At 39.4% G+C, this 17,924-nt stretch overlaps 2 protein-coding genes across 2 annotated transcripts; one reads left to right on the top strand and one right to left on the bottom strand.

Annotated features, from left to right (window-relative positions):
* Positions 1-1,381: 1,381 nt before the first annotated feature.
* LOC138876273 (uncharacterized) lies at positions 1,382-2,666 on the top strand. The gene is made up of 3 exons (XM_070155182.1): positions 1,382-1,598; positions 2,015-2,222; positions 2,375-2,666. The coding sequence occupies exons 1-3, from the start codon at positions 1,382-1,384 to the stop codon at positions 2,664-2,666; spliced, it is 717 nt and encodes a 238-aa protein (XP_070011283.1).
* Positions 2,667-16,207: 13,541 nt separating this feature from the next.
* On the bottom strand, positions 16,208-17,465 carry LOC104241704 (uncharacterized). The gene has a single exon (XM_009796642.2). It carries the CDS (start codon positions 17,252-17,254, stop codon positions 16,367-16,369), a length of 888 nt encoding a protein of 295 aa, XP_009794944.1. The 5' UTR covers positions 17,255-17,465; the 3' UTR covers positions 16,208-16,366.
* Between the last annotated feature and the right edge of the window lie 459 nt (positions 17,466-17,924).

The raw sequence follows: 17,924 nt of genomic DNA, 5'->3' as shown, positions 1-17,924 counted from the left end.
TTGAACATCAAAGGAGACTCAATGAGGCCATGCAAGAGGTGGTCAAAAAGGAAGTCATCAAGTGGCTTGACGCTGGTGTGGTGTATCCAATTTCTGACAGTTCGTGAACTTCTTCAGTACAATGTGTGCCAAAGAAGGGAGGAATGATGGTGGTGACCAATGACAACAATGAACTTATTCTGACTCGTACTGTGACGGGTTGGAGAGTATGCATGGACTACCGGAAGTTGAACAAGGTGACTAGAAAGGATCATTTCCCATTGCCGTTCTTGGACCAAATGCTTGATCGTCTTGCGGGCCGGTCTTTCTATTGTTTTCTGGATGGGTATTCAGGATATAACCAAATTCTCATTGCCCCGGAAGACCAAGAAAAGACAACCTTCACATGTCCTTATGGCACATTCGCCTTCTCTCGAATGCCATTTGGATTATGTAATGCACCGGCGACCTTCCAACGATATATGATGGAAATCTTCACCGACATGGTGGAGGACATATTGGAGGTCTTCATGGATGATTTTAGTGTGGTTGGGGACTCATTTGGTGATTGCTTGCAAAACTTGGATCGTGTGTTGGCCCGATGCGAAAACACAAACTTGGTTCTCAATTGGGAGAAATGTCATTTTATGGTAGAAGAAGGAATTGTGTTGGGTCACAAAATTTCAAAAAGAGGGATTGAGGTTGATAAGGCGAAAATTGAGGTTATCTCAAGGCTCCCTCCCCCTACTTCTGTCAAAGGGGTGAGAAGTCTTCTTGGACACGTGGGTTTCTACCAAAGATTCATCAAAGACTTCTCTAAGGTAGTTAACCCGTTGTGTAAATTTCTAGAGAAATATGCAAAATATGTGTTCGATGAGAAATGTATGGAGGCTTTCGAGCTTCTAAAGCAAAAGTTGACGACTACCCCCATCATTACCGCACCAAATTGGAGCTTGCCCTTTGAGCTCATGTGTGATGCTAGTGATATTGCGGTGGGGGCAGTCTTGGGCCAAAGAATCAACAAAATGTTCCATCCGGTGTACTACGCAAGTAAGACAATGAATAAAGCTCAAAGGAACTACACGGTCACCGAGAAGGAATTGCTTGCCATTGTTTTTGCCATGGAGAAGTTTCGCCCATACCTTATGGGGGCCAATGTGATTATTCATACCGATCATGCTGCCTTAGGTACTTGATGACGAAGAAAGACTCGAAAGTGAGGTTAATGAGATGGGTGCTTCTTCTTCAGGAATTTGATTTGGAGATTGTTGATAGAAAGGGTAGTGAAAATCAAGTGGCGGACCACTTGTCTCGATTGGAGGAGGAAGGGAGGCCTTTGGACGGCCTTGAGATAAATGATGCTTTTCCGGATGAACAAATCCTCTCGGTTTCAATGCTAGACATGCCATGGTTTGCCGACATTGCTAATTATCTTGTTACCAATGTGGTGCCGTATGAGCTCTCTTCTAACCAAAGGAAGAAGCTCAAGCAGGATTGTTTGGACTACTATTGGGATGAGCCGTATCTTTTCAAAATTTGCACCGATGGTGTAATTCTCCAGTGTGTTCCTGAAGAAGAGCAATTGAGTATTGTGGAAGCTTGTCACTCTTCGCCCTATGGTGACCATCATGGCGGGGCGAGGACGGTGTCTAAAGTGTTGAGTTGTGGTTTCTATTGGCCTTCTTTGTTCAAGGATGTCGGTGACTTTGTGAAAAGATGTGATGAATGTCAACATGCCGGAGGGATTTCGAAGAAAGATGAGATGCCCCTCAACACGATTCTAGAGGTTGACATTTTTGATGTTTGGGGGAAGACTTTATGGGACCATTCGTAAGTTCTTTTGGCAATACCTACATCTTGGTAGCAGTTGATTATGTGTCGAAATGGGTTGAGGCCATAGCTTTGCCAAATAATGAAGCTCGAAGTGTGGTGGCGTTCTTGAAAAAGAGTATCTTCACAAGGTTTGGCACTCCATGTGCTATCATCAGTGACGGGGGTTCTCATTTTTGCAACCGGGCTTTTGACTCTTTGCTAGCCAAGTATGGGGTAAATCACAAGGTGACCACTCCTTATCATCCTCAAGTGAGTGGTCAAGTTAAGGTGTCCAACCGTGAGATCAAGAGTATTTTATCCAAGACTGTCAATGCAAATAGGACCGACTGGTTGAATAAATTGGATGATGCTCTTTGGGCTTATCGTACAACTTTCAAGACTCTGATTGGTATGTCGCCGTATCGGTTGCTGTTTTGGAAGGCTTGTCATCTTCCGGTAGAATTGGAACATAAGTCTATGTGGGCCCTGAAAAAAAGTTGAACTTAGAATGACATGTCGCGGCAAGTCTTTGGGTTGAGCAATTGAATGAACTTGATGAATTTAGGTTTCATGCTTACTCCAGCTCGTCCTTGTATAAGGGCAAGATGAAGTACCTTCACGACAAGTATGCCCGAAGGAAGGAATTCAAATTTGGTGACATGGTTCTTCTTTTCAACTCCCGGTTGAGGTTATTTCCGGGCAAGCTGAAGTCTAAGTGGAGTGGCCCATTTGAATTGGTTGGTGTAACTCCCTCTGGTGCCATTGATCTCAAAAATAAGAATGGTGAAGTTTTCCGAGTCAATGAGCATCGTGTCAAGCACTATTTGGGAAAGATTGATGACAACCATGTGGTGGCACTCATTCATTTGAAATGACTGTGATGGTAACACGCGTCATGCCGCAACGTTAAATCAGGCGCTTCTTGGGAGGCAACCCATGTCTTTTTCTTTTTCTTTGTTTTTCTATTAAAGAGTAGGATTTTTGAGCTGATAATTGGTGAAGTGTTGCAGGGATAATGTTGAACCAGTGCAGGGCAAATGTGCAAAATGGTCAGTCTCTGAATATGGCCTAAGCGGCCGCGCAGTAAAACAGTGAAGTCCGCGTAGGTGTGAGCAGCTGAAAGGCTGAGACCCAGAAGACCCAGTGCGACCGCATGACATTTCTGTGCGGTCCGCACTGGAGGACCAAGAAGTACCAAGTCTCTGACAACGTCCCACGCGGCCGCACACCAAAACAGTACGGTCCGCGTGGATTGAACAGCTAAAGTGAAAGATGCAAAATCCAACGCGGCCCGCGTCCATTTCTGTGCCGCCGCGCTAGTAGGTGGGTACTGGGTCCCAGGGCTTTTCTATAAATAGAGGCCTTGGGCCTCATTTTAACCTTTTCGCCAATTTTACACCTGAGATATAATTTTCATTGTTCATCAACATTAAGTGTGCACATCATTGAAATCTCATTAATCCCTGGTAACAACTCTCATTCATTTTAATCATAGTCTAATTTTTGTCTTGTTTAATTGCTCTCCACTAGTGTAACTTCTTACTTTCGTCTTTTTCTTCTTAGTTTAACTGTTAGATTAAAATTTTGTGTGTTTTTATTTAATCATGAGCATGAAATCTTGTTAAATAGCTGAGTAGGGACACTTAGGACCCAAGAAGGTGAACAAAAATTGGATTTATTTGAACAAACACCCGGCTCAGTTAAATTAGCCTTACGCGGCCGCGCAGCATTTGTGTGCGGTCCGCGTGAGCCCAGCGCGGCCGCGGTCGAAAACAATGCGGTCCGCGTGTGTAGAGTTCAGAGAGGTCAACATTTTGGTATTTCACCTGCGCGAACCGCGTACCATTTTTGTGCGGTCCGCGCTGAACCAACGCGATCGCGTACCATTTCTGTGCGGACCACATCGGTTTATTCAGAGAGGTATGTGTTGGTGTCAGTATACAGCGCGGACCGCGTGCCTTTTGGTGCGGTCCGCGCCCCTCTGCATGTGTAACTGTGTCTGCGCTCTTTTCATTTAACTGAACTGTCTACTTCACCTTATGTGCTTCTACTAACAATGTTAGACATATATTCCTTGCAGACAATGGTTCAAAAATGAGTGGCTAAAAAACAAGCGGGCAAAGAAATACAACCCGAGAGAGGTGGTTCCTCCCGAGGAGGGAAAAGCAGGTGGATTGTGCAACTCACTCCTCAAACCAGGGAACTGATAAAGAAAACCCGAAAGATAATCCGGGAAGCTGATAGAGCTGTATCTCATTCCACAGGGAGTGAGTATTCACCTTCACGGAGCATTACCTCGGAGTCTGCCCCCACCCACATGTCCACTTCATTTCAGCTCTGTGATTCTCCTTCCCCGGATCATGATAATGTAGCCTCCTCCAAGAAGCCGGTTAATGTCATCTCGGACTCGTCTGATGAGTCCGTAGTAAGAGAAGAAGAGCAATACTCCACATCTCCCATAGCTTCAATATCATGGGAGAGTGGAGGATATGCTGAGGGAGGTGAACCACAGGTCGGGGGGATTGAGCGTAGTAGAAAACCGGAGGCATGGGCAGACAGGTTTGTTAGTGAGGTTGCTTTCCACAGATTCCGGGAGTGGTGGCCAAAAAGGAAACTGATTCCGGAGAGGAAGTTCATAGATGCCGATCTTGTCCCTCTCAACCCACATGTGCAAGCACAATTCCGCACTAGAGAGGGTTGGGGCTTCTTCAAAGAACGTGTTGAAATGGTGAATGAGCATACGGTGAAAGAGTTCAACAGCAATGTTCACCATATAGTTTGGGACTCAAAAGTAACTAAAGTGAGGGACAAGATAGTGATGTTTGATGGCAAATCGTTGAATGAATTCCTGGGGTTCGGAGAAGAGGATGAATCGCAATATTTAAAAAAGCTAGCAATGAAAGAAGAGGTTCGTCCTTGGTTGGCCGAGCACTTGGCAGCCCCGGGTACAGTCCAAGTCTGGTTGAAAGCACAAGAAAAGATCTTTCGGAACACCCTGAACTTTGAAGCCAAAGGGTGGTTGACTTTCGTGTGTAGTCGACTTGACCCGTCTACACATGATCACTCCACACCCCTCCCTCGTGCTGTCTTGGTAGCATCTATCATGGCGGGTTTCCCTCTGAATGTGGGTAATATTATGTCGAGAGTGATTTCTACAGTGGGTAATGAGACCCAAACAAACTACCCCTTCCCGAATACACTCTCTTTGTACTTCAGAGAATTGAAGGTGAAGAAAAAGAAATATGATGTCACGGTACCTCCGGTGGCCCCGTACTCATGGTATAGTCAGTTGGGTCCGGACAACCCGAAGAGGGGCAAGAAAAATGTGGCATCCACTTCCACTGCACCTGGACAGTCTGAGGAGCCAGCGGTCATTGAGCAGCCCAGTGAGCCTTCCACCATTCCTGCTACGGATGAGGCATTGCCTCCTGGTTCGTCGTCAGCAGTTGGTCCTTCTATTGCAGCTGACCCGGTAGTTCCTTCATCAAAGACTCACTGGTTCACCGCAAACCAGCTCATCCATTCTCTTGCCAGTTTGAACAACTGGATGTCAGTTGTGACATCCAAGTTGTTTACATTGACCACTGTTGTACAGGCACAGGGAGTGTCAGCTACTGTTGAGATTCCTTCCTCCATTGAGGATGCATTGAAGAAGATCCTAGCCAACCAGGAAAAGATGATGGCAATGCAGGATGCCTTGACTAAGGCGGTTGGGGCACATGGCAAAGCATTAGAGAAATTGGCTCGGGAGCACAAGAAGCTGAGGAAGCAGAAGGCTTCCAAGGAGTCAGTGACACAGTTGAGAGTGTATGTGGACAAGCTCATGGCGGATCAGTTGCCACTTGATTTACTATTTGGGGACCCGGCTGTAGAGCCAGCAGATGCATAGGTACAGGAGGAGGATCAGAGGCCGAGGAAGAAGAGGACACTCCCTAGCACTAAGGGAGTTGTGATTGAGGTAGCACCAGTTCAGGAGAGTCCCTCCACTGCCCCACTAGTTGATGAGTCAGTTCTTGAGCAGGCATCTGTCCCAGCAGCACAGCAGCAGCAGGCCAGAGACCAGTCTGAGGTCCCCGCCAGTACAAAGGACTTAGGAGCCACTGACCAGCACAGGGTGACGGATGAGGCTTGAGGGGCCTTTCTATATCCTTTCTTTCATTTTTGTGCTTATCTTGATAGTTAGCATTGGGGACAATGCTAGCTTTTATTTGTGGGGGTGTGGCCCTACTATTTGGATTGACTGTTGGATTACTGTATATATTCTTTTACTTTCTGCACATTCGTAGTTGTAGTTGGCTTGTATATAACTGTTCATTCCAGATGCTCTCAAACTCTATGTATATATTCATTCCCCCTGGTTGTATATTCTACTCCCCTTTTGTAGATATTCATTCGGTTTTCATTTTGATTTTCTATTTTTCGTTAAAATTTTTCGTTTTAGTTGCAAAGTTAGGCTCGTAGCCTTTTTGTTTTGTTTTGGCGTTTGCAATAAGCCCTAGGTTTTCTTAATGTCACGGTTCTTTCCAAAGGTAGAGTGTTGTGCGAACCGGGTGGCTCTTCCCATTGATAGATGGCGTGACAACCTTCTTAAGGGTTTGAGTCCGTTTTTGATTTTTCTTTTTGATTTTCAAGTTTTTGTAGTTAAGGGTACCTCAGGCAAAGCTTCACTTGGGCCTAGCACATTTGCCTTTGATCCTATGGTCAAAGACATTATGTTGTGTGTAGGATGGTGAAAGTTGTGGCCTTGAGACTCTTGTGTTGACCAAACAATCATCATGTGGTCATTTTGGGCCATTGTGCGCTTGAATCATATCTAAGGTCGTTGTGGGCCCTCGACTCCGTCTTAGGCAATCCTTGAGTGTGTGTAGTGAGAATTCGAATCGTGAGCCCAAGTACCAAGCCGATGGTCTAGAACTTGCCCTGAATGTTTGTTGAGGCGAAATCATAGGTGGAACTTGACTTGAGACGTGATTATAGGCTCTCCTTGATCCAAAATGCAAAATTTGAACAATTTCCATGACCTACCAATGAAATAATCCCTAGTTCAATCCTTTTGAGCCTTAAACCTTTTTCGTTCATGAACCAAGCTACAAGCCTATACCCGTTCTTAACGAAACCCTCTCTTGGCACCCAAATCTTCCCTTGAGTAAATGGCAAATGTCTAAGTTTGGGGGGGGAGAGACAAGAAAGGTATCAATGTGGTAAAAAGGCGCAAAAGCAAAAAGAAAAAGAAGGTAATTAAAAAAAAAAAAAAAGACAGAAAAAAAAGAAGACAAAAATGAATAAGAACCAAAAAGGGAATCCAAGGACAACAAAAAAGTGAAAAAGGTATGGAAAAGTGATAAAAAGGAGAAAGGGTTTGAATTGCAAAAGAAAGAGTGACAATGTGTCTCTCTAACCCCTTGAAGGAAGTGAATTACTCAATTGAGTCAAGAAAGTGTGCCAAAATAAATCAAAAGAAGTGTTTGAGGGAAGATTGAACCCATTTGAACAAAAACACGTCCTACCTTTACCCAAAGCCTTCACAATGACTCCTCAAAAGCCCTATATGATCTTGAGTTGAGGGAAGCCTACATTAGTGGATACTTACATAAGGGGCAAGCATATGGTACTTAGAGCCGGACTTAGGGCCTTTTCTTTGTGAGAGATGAGAGAGAAGTCCATTCACCTCGATTTGTGTGCAAATACTCTAAAAGGTAAGGTCCACTCAGGGAAAGTCGAGGATGTGTGAGTTTGGGTTCCACAATGACCAAAGAAATTGAGAAAGGTTCCTTGATGAAATGTGTCAACTCTTGATTCTCTTGTGTCGCACTTGATCCACAAGTTTTCAAAGTTTAAATGTGTTAATGATGCATTCCCATTGAGGGCAGTTGTTAGTCCCAATTGATGCTTGTTGAGGTTACTTTAGGATAAACAGGAATTGCTTGGGTGTTTTCCATTAAGGGGTAGGTCTCATTTTATTTGCTTGAGGACAATCAAAGGTTTAAGTTTGGGGGAGTTGATAACTGTGATTTCTACATGTTTTATACCCATTCTTACCTAAGCTTTGTGCATTAACTGCCATAAATTAGTCCCAAAATGCTTACAAGTTGTGCTTGATTGCAGGTTTGAGCGACAAGATGACAAATACTAAAGATCGGCTCAAAAAGGAGTGAAATCTGCCAAGTATCAACAGACAACAAAAGGGGGGAACAAAATAACCTATGCGGTCCGCACTGTTTTGTCATGCGGCCGCACAGGAGAGTTCAGAGGCTGGGCATTTTCAAGCTCAACCTGCGCGGTCTGCACTCTTTTGCCACGCGGCCGCGCAGGAATGTTTAGAGGCCATGCCATTTTTAAGTCAAGCTACGCGGTCCGCGCTCCTGTTCACGCGGTCCGCGCCCCTTTTCATGCGGTTCGCGCCTAAGAGTGTCAGAGACTCAATCATTCAAGGCAAAAGCCCACGCGGCCGCGCACCTAATCAGTGTGGTCCGCGTGGATGAAGTTCACGCGGCCGCGCGTCACTTTTGTGCGGTCCGCGTCCCCAGTGCCAGAAGCAAGATATGAAGACCCAAAACCCTTCGCGGCCGCGCGTCATTTGTGCGCGGTCCGCGCCAGACCCTCAGGGGTATTTTTGTTCGGTTTTTCCTGTGTAGTATAAATAGAACATTTTACTTTTTAGGAGGAATTTTTTTAGTTCTGTTTTTGGGCGGATAGCAGCTGAGCTCGTGAGACTTATATTTTGGCCTATCTTGGGCATTTTTAGCTTAGTTTTCATCATAGATTATTGTAGTTTAACATTAGTAATTAATTAATATGGTTGTTTCATCTTCTATTTCTTCAATTTCTGTTTCTATTATGGCTAGCTAAACCCATTATCTAGGGTTGTGGCTCAACCCTAGTGTGGGTAATTAATGGGTGTGATTGTTTAGTGCATAAATGATGTTGGGTATTTGTTATTTGGATTAATCTTATGTTTTCATTAAGATTTGGTGGTTGCAAACACTAAGTCTAGCTTAATGAATCTTGACTCCTCTTGAGAAAGAGAGTCTATGACCCCAAGATTAATTCCAACAAGGAATTGGGATGGACCCATGAGAATGGTAGTCTCAATTAACGGGTTAAACCTCGGGAGAGTAATTACCCAATTTGAACCATAAGTTGCTTGGGCAAATTGGCCTACCCAATTGGTCTCGAGAGAGTCAATTGGGCAAAATCACTCTCTCTACCGAGAGGTGTGAGAGTGGGTGCAAAAGTGCAACGGTTATAGCATAAGTCCCATATTCATCATTCTTGCATTAGGAATCTCTACCCGTTAGTTGACCACCTAGGTACATGCCACGACCCTAGTGCCTTTCTCTATATTGCATACAACTTAGAATCAATATCTTAGCATAACTTAGTTTTAAATTTGTAGTTGATATATTGAGTTGATAATCAAAAGAAAACCAAAAATGTTAGAAGATCAATTAGGAGCTAAAACATAGTCCGAGACCATACAAACACTCAACTCCAAATTGAAGCTCCCTGTGGAAAATTGACCCCGATACCACTATTGGGTAAAAGTATTAGCGCCCACTCTTCCTTAGGTTGAGTCCGCTGCGATCAGTCAACAACAAGGCATAGCGAACGCGAGAGGCTATTCGCGATCGCGAAGAAGGATACCAGAAGCAACAAAACAGCAGTTCCAAAAATGGGGAAAAATACTCGTAGCCCACCCAGAACACACCCGAGGCCCGCGGGACCCTGTCTAAACTCACAAACTAGTTTCATAACCTAACGCGGACTCGCTCGAGGTCTCAAATCACATCAAACAATGCCGAAATGACGAATCACACCATGAATCGAACTATGAACTTCCAAATCTTCCAAATTCGAAAACTTGTGCCGAATCCGATCAAATCAACCCGGAATGACGCCAAATTTTGCAGACAAGTCCAAAATGACATGACGGAGCTGCTCAAACTCTCGGAATTTCATTCCTACCCCGATATCACAAAAGTCAACTATGGGTCAAACTTCTCCATTTTCCAAACTTCAACTTTTCTAACTTTCGCCGAAATGCCTCAATTTACCCTACGGACCTCCAAATCCGAATCCGGACGCGCGCCTAAGTCCAAAATACCATACGAAGCTGTCGAGATCACCCACGACCCATTCCGGGACCGTTTACTCAAAAGCCCAATTCCGGTCAAATTTTCACTATTTAAACTTCCAAAACTAGGTTCCTTTCTTCCAATTCAATTCTGATTCATCCAAAAATTGAATCCAACCATGCACTCAAGTCGATACACCTAATGTGAAGCTACTAGAGACCTCAAACTACCGAATCGGGTGCAACTGCTCAAAACGACTAGTCGGGTCATTACACATATACTATAACAAGTTATATATACATTATAGTATTACAGTGAAGTGTCTGTGTGTGTGTGTCTATATATATATATATATATATATATATAAAAAAATAAGAACATGAAGCGCTAGGAACATAGGGTTGGGTTCTTTTAGATATTGATATACTTGTAAATTGATTCATCGACTTATAACCTACTCAGATGCATTGTTGAATATTAAAAACAAAACGTCTCGACTTATATCAATTAATTTGTTATAATTGATTTATCGACTTATAACCTAGTGATGAATGAATGTAATTCATTAGCTCTGTTATAATATAAATAATGAATACAGTAGCATATACTATAACATGCTATATATGTAGTTAAAGTAGCACGAAGTGTGTGTGTTATATATATACACACACTAACATATACGATAACAAGTTATATATATACGTTATAGTATTATAGTGAAGTGTCTGTGTGTGTATGTGTGTGTGTGTATATATATATATATATATATATATATATAAAAGAACATGAAGCACTAGGAACATATGGTCTGATTCTTTTAGGCATTGAGACACTTGTAAATTGATTCATCGACTTATAACCTACTCTGATGCATCGTTGAATATTATAAACAAAACGTCTTGACTTATATCAATTAATCTATTATAATTGATTCATCGACTTATAACCTAGTAATGAATGAATGTAATTCATTAACTCTATTATAATACAAATAATGAATACTATTATAATACAAATAATGAATACTATTATATCAATTAATAGAATAATATTATATTGGTTTATCAATTCATTAATTATTCGTACGTAGTAATGTATAAGATTGATCATCAATTATAATATAGTTTATGTGTGTGTATGAAATTACTCATATACATAAATATAACTTACAAAATTCCTTTACATACATGCTATTATAATCTATTAAAAGTAATTACCTAGTTAATATAATTTTTTTAAGGATTATGCTTATAGTTTATAATTATTTATAATAATTGTAGTTAAATAAAATAAATATTTATAGCTAATAAGAATTTTTTATAGCTTATAATATTTAAAAACTAAAAAAGAAAAATAGTTTTTTACGTTGGTCGCTATTTTGGTCAAACGGTCAAAACTTAATTACCTACCAAAAATAGTGACCAACGTTGGTCACTTTTTCTAATAACAGACTCAAAAACGGGTTCCTCCCCCCCCCTCCCCATTTCTCTTATTTTCTTCCCCAAAATTTCTCCAACTCTCTCTCAACACCTTCCCCTCCCCTTCTCTATTTCCCTCACACAAATCCCATTCCCCCACCCCGCACCACTACTGCGACCGCCGGACTGTCGCTGCACGGTTCTTCTCCCCCCCCCCTCCCTCCTTCTCCACCTAAAAAAACCTAGGTTTGAACTATAACCTTGAATAGTTGTTATTTCTAGTGTTTGTTTCAATTATTTCAATAGTGTAGTTTATTATTTCAATTAGTGTTTCAATTATTTTAACATTGTATTTTAGAAGATTAGGGTTTAGGTCTTGTTTTAATTAGTTTTGTTAATTAATTTTATTAACTAATTAGTTTAATTAGTGTTGGATTTAGTTTAATTAGATTTGAATTATACTTTGTATTATCTTGATAGTTTAGTTAGAATCTAGGGTTTAGGATATGAATTGAACCTTTAGGATATGAATTGGACTTTTAGTTTATGAATTGAACTTTTAATTTATAAATTGAGTATTTTAGGATATGAATTGGACTTTTAGTTTATGAATTAAACTTTTAGGATATGAATTGGACTTTTAGTTTATATATTGGAATTTTAGTTTATGAATTGGTCTTGTAGTTTATAAATTGTAATTTTAGGATATGATTTGAACTTTTAGTTTATGAATTGAACTTTTTGGATATAAATTGGACTTTTAGTTTATAAATTAAAATTTTAGGGTATGAATTGAACTTTTAGGATATGAATTGGACTTTTAGTTTATGTATTGGAATTTTAGTTTATGAATTGGACTTGTAGTTTATAAATTGTAATTTTAGGATATGATTTGAACTTTTAATTTATGAATTGAACTTTTTGGATATGAATTGGACTTTTAGTTTATAAATTAAAATTTTAGGATATGAATTGAACTTTTAGGATATGAATTGGACTTTTAATTTATGTATTGGAATTTTAGTTTATGAAGTGGACTTGTAGTCTATAAATTATAATTTTAGGATATGATTTGAACTTTTAATTTATGAATTGAACTTTTAGTTTATAAATTGAAATTTTAGGATACAAATTGAACTTTTAGTTTATAAATTGAGTATTTTAGGATATGAATTGAAATTTTACTGTATGAATTGAACTTTTTGGATATGAATTGAACTTTTAGTTTATGAATTGAACTTTTAGTTTATAAATTGAACTTTTAGTTTGTAAATTGAAAATTTAGGATATGAATTGAAATTTTAGGATATGAAATTAATTAACTAAAAAAAGATTAGGATATGAATTAACAAAATTAATTTGTTCTTGTTTTATTTGTATAGATGGAACATCGTACTTGGATGTATAATAGGAATTATCCTAATCGACGGGGATTGCAGGACGATTTTGTATAATGGGTTGATGACTTTATTAGACATGCAATGTCACTTCCACAATACCGAAATGAAGGAGTAATTAGGTGCCCTTGTGTTAGGTGCGACTGTATGAAGTTTGGAAAACCGGAGAAAGTTAAGCTTCATCTTTATAGGAAGGGGTTTATAGTGAATGACTTTGTGTGGACTAATCATGGAGAGATCAACGGTAGCCATGGGATATTTCATAACATGGTTGTTGGTGAAAGTAGTAGGTCGGTGGAGAATACAAATCATGATTCTAGAATTCATGATATGGTTGCAGATACTTTTGGGATGCACTTAGGGGTTGAGCCCAATAAAAATATTGAACAAACTCCTAATGATGAAGCAAAACGTTTTTATGAACAATTAGAGAAGCTAGTCGTCCACTACATAAAGGAAGTCTGCACTCTGAGTTGTCAGTTGCAGTTAGATTACTAAGTATCAAATCTAATTGGAATATTTCTCAAGCAGCCATGGACTCTTTCATTGACCTTGTGAGTGAACTAGTTGACCCTAATATCAAATTACCTGGTGATTTCTATTAGGTAAAGAGATTAGTTTCTAAGTTAAGACTTTCATCAATGAGAATTAATTGTTGTAAAGATGGTTGCATGTTATATTATAAAGATGATGCAACTTTAAACAGTTGTAAATTTTGCGAAAGGCCTCGTTCAAGAGGCTTTCCAGCGGGAATATGGTCGCTATCAAGCCGGTGCATTATTTACCTCTTATACTTAGGTTAAAGAGGTTATATGCGTCGATGAGTTCTGCTCCTCATATGAGATGACACTTTGAAAATAGAAGACCACCTGGTGTTATGTGTCACCCTTCAGATGGAGAAGCTTGGAAGCACTTTGATAAGACATATCCAGATTTTGCTAGTGAACCAAGGAACATTCGGTTAGGTCTGTGTGCGGATGGCTTCATGCCTTTTTCTGTATCTGCGACACCATATTCATGTTGGCCTGTCTTTCTTACACCTTATAATCTACCACCAGAGTTGTGTATGACTAGTCCATATATATTCTTAAATTGTATTATCCCCAGTCCACGTAATCCAAAACGTTTGATTGATATATATTTGCAAACTTTGATTGATGAGCTAAAACAATTGTGGTACGATGGTGTTAAAACACATGACATATCAACCAATCAGAATTTCAACTTGAACGTGAGCGTTCCTTCCGTCCTCCCCGTGCTCGTTTTTCCCGTCCTCCTCGTAATCGTTCTTCCCATCCTCGACAAGTAGACCCTTTTGTATACCGTCTTGTTGATGAAAGTTCATCAGACGGTGATGATAATGATATTGTACAAAACACTCCTTGACTTTTATATACTTTGAACTAGACAAATAGAACCGGTTTTGAACTAGGTGTAATAAGCATTAACTTAGTTTTGTTAGTTCTATTGAACTTTAATTTGTTGGTTTTAATGTATTTTTTGAATTGTGTTGTTGTTGTTGTTGTGGAGATTTTGGTATTGAAATTGTAGTTTATGAATTGAATCATATTGTTATTTAGGGATTTTGGTATGATGGCAGGTGGTGTAGCTGCCAAAACAGGCATTTTATGCCAAAATTATTACCCAGAAAAGCGACCAAAGTTGGTCGCTTACCCATTAAAAAAAATTCTGAAAATTAGCGACCAAGGTTGGTCGCTTATATCTATAAAAAAAAATTAAAAATTGAAAATTGACGACCAAGGTTGGTCGTTAATGAACTCAGATTTTATTAAAAAAATATCCTGGGAATTAGCGACCAAGGTTGGTCGCTTATGTATAAAAAAAAATTAAAAAATTAAAAATAAGCGACCAAAGTTGGTCGCTTATGAACCTAGATTGTTAAATATATATTTTTTTAAATAATATATATTTTAATTTACAGACCAACGTTGGTCGCTAATTTTTGATATATAATAATTTAAAAAATATCATAATTTAAATGTACAGACCAACGTTGGTCGGTATTTTGTTTACAGTGAACATTTGGTCATTTTACCTTAGCGACCAACTTTGGTCGCTAAGGTAAAGGGACCATCAATATAGCTACCAAGCCTATTTGGAAGCGTTTTGGTCGGTATATTGAGATAAGCGACCAACGTTAGTCGTTATATGTGGTCGCTTTTTACCGAATTTCTAGTAGTAATTACTATAAGAAGATTTATACTTCTTTTTTCACCATAAGAAGATTTACTTGATTAAGGTATGAATGATTATAATATTTCGGAAATAGTCTCTCTAACTTCATAAGGTAGGAGTAATGTATGTATATGCACTATCCTTCTCAGGCCCCATTTATGAGGTTATACTGCTTGAGTATGTTGTTAATTGTTGCATTTTATCAGACAACTCATAGGCGCTATATAATGAAATCGTTATATCCATTTGTACTCAATGATCTTATCGTTCCATGTGGTTAAAATGTCTTATTTTTTGGCAATCTGAACTTAGTTTTCATTAAGGCCACCAAACGACCTCCTTAGAAGCAATCAAATCAAGTTCCTAATTTAACAACTTTGAGCAACAAGCAAACCTCATTCCTTGAAAATTACTTGACATCATAACCACTTAATATTTTTTTTTCTTTTTAAATCCTAGAAAGCATAAATTTTGGTAAATCTAGCATTGTTCAAAAAAATTCTTTTTAGAATTTAAAACAGATATATATATACTATTGGTTGAAATTGAATGACAGCTCAGAAGAGTGGATTTTATTTCTGTCTGTTCTATACCCAATATTTGGAAGGATCTATAAACAATAAACTCTGGCATTGTGTAGGAATCATGTGTAATGAACACTTGAACTCATTTGTCCTAACCATTATGATTAGGCTTGTTTAGGTATGTTGATTTGTCATGTCTGCCACATTAACTGGTTCTATTTTAGTTCCACTTAGCTGTCCTAAAACCAATATGGAAAATCTATTATCATCATTTAACACTTTTCTTTACTTTTTAAGACCTGTATCAAGATTAGAAAAACAATTAAAACACACAAAGGAAACATGGACCTAGTGCACCCGCCATTGATATTCGTTTTCCAGTCTTTATGGAACAAATTTGGAATAAACGTATATTCAAAGTAATAATCCCAATATGAATAATCACACCATTTAATGCAAATAATTTGAAAATTATGGTCACGAGCATAGTCCTCTTGAAATATAACAATTTCCTTCTTAATCCTTATTTTATAGGCATCAATTATTGGAGTCCAAAAATTAATTTCGTAGAGAAACCATAAATCAAAGCATAAACAGCATAGTAAAAACAGGTTGGTAATTCAAAAAAAAGGCTTTTTCTTTTTGTAATTTAATCCACAGTATGAAAATTAATCTGACAATATTAACTCTATCCTACATGATCGGATTTCATACTTTGTTCTTACAATTCTAAACGCGAATAGAATGTCTAAACCTACCCAATTCAAATTATAGCATTGACTGAAAAATATTGCGACATGCAAACAAAGGCTAAAAGAAGTATTTATACCAAATATTGTTTAATTACAACACCAAAAAATTAAATAAGAGATATACTACCAGGAAAATCAGGAAGAAAAAAAAAGAAAGAAAATTTGGAGATTTAAAGCCAAAAAGGTCTTACTTCTTGAAATTTTCTTTCTTTTTTACAACTTATAGATGATAAGGAAACATGGTAATACGGCACGTGAATCAAATACTAACAACTCGCCATTATCCCCACTCACTGAGTCATACCCAACTCGCCCTTCAAGCAACGAGTCAAACCCGAGTTGTTTGCAAACCCGACCCGCAATGACCCGACAAACCAACATAGCCCGTCTTCCCCTTCCACCGCCGGCATTCTCGTGGGCCCCACCACTGCCTGAATACGTGCACACCGCCGTCTTATTAGTCGAGAACGTCCACGCGCTGCCTCCGTTCTCGTAGGCGCCTCCGTTTGTGGGCCCCAGGCAGTAAAACCTCATCACCTCATTCCCATCCGCAACACACCTTGCATGGTCCTCGCCACCCTTCTCCGCCGCCCCATTGCCGGCCCTAGACTTCACGACTTCCCTATACTCTTCGAACCGGGTTACTGTACGGGGCAGGTTCTGGACTTTGAAAACCATTTCAATCCGACCCGAAAATACCTTCGGGGACCCGGACCAACTCGTCTGAAAAATTATCTCCACAACATTACGCGACGCGTGGCCTTCCGGTAACTCCGTCAACGCCGGCAAGAAAGACTCCGTCGCGGCACGTGATAATCTCGTGGAAGTACTAGCCCGAGACTTCTCCCTATTCGAACCGGGTTCAGGTACTCTAGAACCGGGTCGTTTTGTTGACGGCGGTTCTGGTGGCTTTGATGTTTTTTTCTTTCTGGGTTTTCCGTTTTTGGTGTTGTCCACTACATCTCTGAGGCTTTTAACGCCATTTTTGCAACTAGCGGAGTTGGGTAAAAGGTGATGATATTGGTGGTGGTGGTGATTGTTAACGACATCGTCTAAAGCTCTTGACTTGCATTGCCATGACTTCACCCAACCACTCGCCATTTCTAATCTCCTTAGCCTGTTCAAAGTTGGCACTCTATATATGTATATAGAAATACATACTAATTACTTCTTTTACGTACAAATGTATACGTGCATGTCTAAAAATCTTTGTTTTTGGTGTGTGTGTGTGTGAGAGAGGGAGAGAGGGAGAGTTTGAGTGAGATTGTGGAGGATGAGGATTTTTGAGCTGGAAAGAATGGAATGGAAGGGACATGGCGCGATATTAAATGACAGAGGGGAGAGTTATGAGACGGTCAAGGGGAGGGAAGTGAAATGACAGGAATATCCTTCTGAATGAGAAAGAATTACTCACGTGGACTTATGTCTGTATCTATAATTATTTTGCAGAAGAGAAAGAACAAAATTTCATAAATGGAGAAAACAATAAATCATGAATGGGTCTGAGAGTGAGAAAGATTTGATACAAAGTACGTACCTTTTCTGGTCCTACTTGATCGGACAATTCTGTTCTTTATCATATGATCAATTCAGATTAATTGTTTCTTGGTCGGGTTCTCCATTTTTTTTTTCCTCTTAGTTGAACTCCGTTTTTAGTTGTATGGCTTGTTTTGTTACACATTTGTATCATATAAACGATAATTTTCATTTTACTTGTCGACAAAAAAAAAATATGTCGTTATTTTTTTTATTTAATTTCGTGACAACTAAG

Source organism: Nicotiana sylvestris, chromosome 8 (assembly GCF_000393655.2).
Source record: "Nicotiana sylvestris chromosome 8, ASM39365v2, whole genome shotgun sequence".
NCBI classification, from domain to species: Eukaryota; Viridiplantae; Streptophyta; class Magnoliopsida; order Solanales; family Solanaceae; genus Nicotiana; species Nicotiana sylvestris.
Note: the sequence above shows the minus strand (reverse complement) of the source record. Positions and strands in the feature narration are given on the sequence as shown.

Coding starts and splice junctions, on each gene's coding strand:
- LOC138876273 (XM_070155182.1), top strand. CDS start 1,382: ATGCCATGGTTTGCCGACATTGCTAATTATCTTGTTACCAATGTGGTG. Junction 1,599..2,014: donor TTGTCACTCTTCGCCCTATG/GTGACCATCATG, acceptor ACTCTTTGCTAG/CCAAGTATGGGGTAAATCAC. Junction 2,223..2,374: donor ATGTCGCCGTATCGGTTGCT/GTTTTGGAAGGC, acceptor TGCTTACTCCAG/CTCGTCCTTGTATAAGGGCA.
- LOC104241704 (XM_009796642.2), bottom strand. CDS start 17,254: ATGGCGAGTGGTTGGGTGAAGTCATGGCAATGCAAGTCAAGAGCTTTA.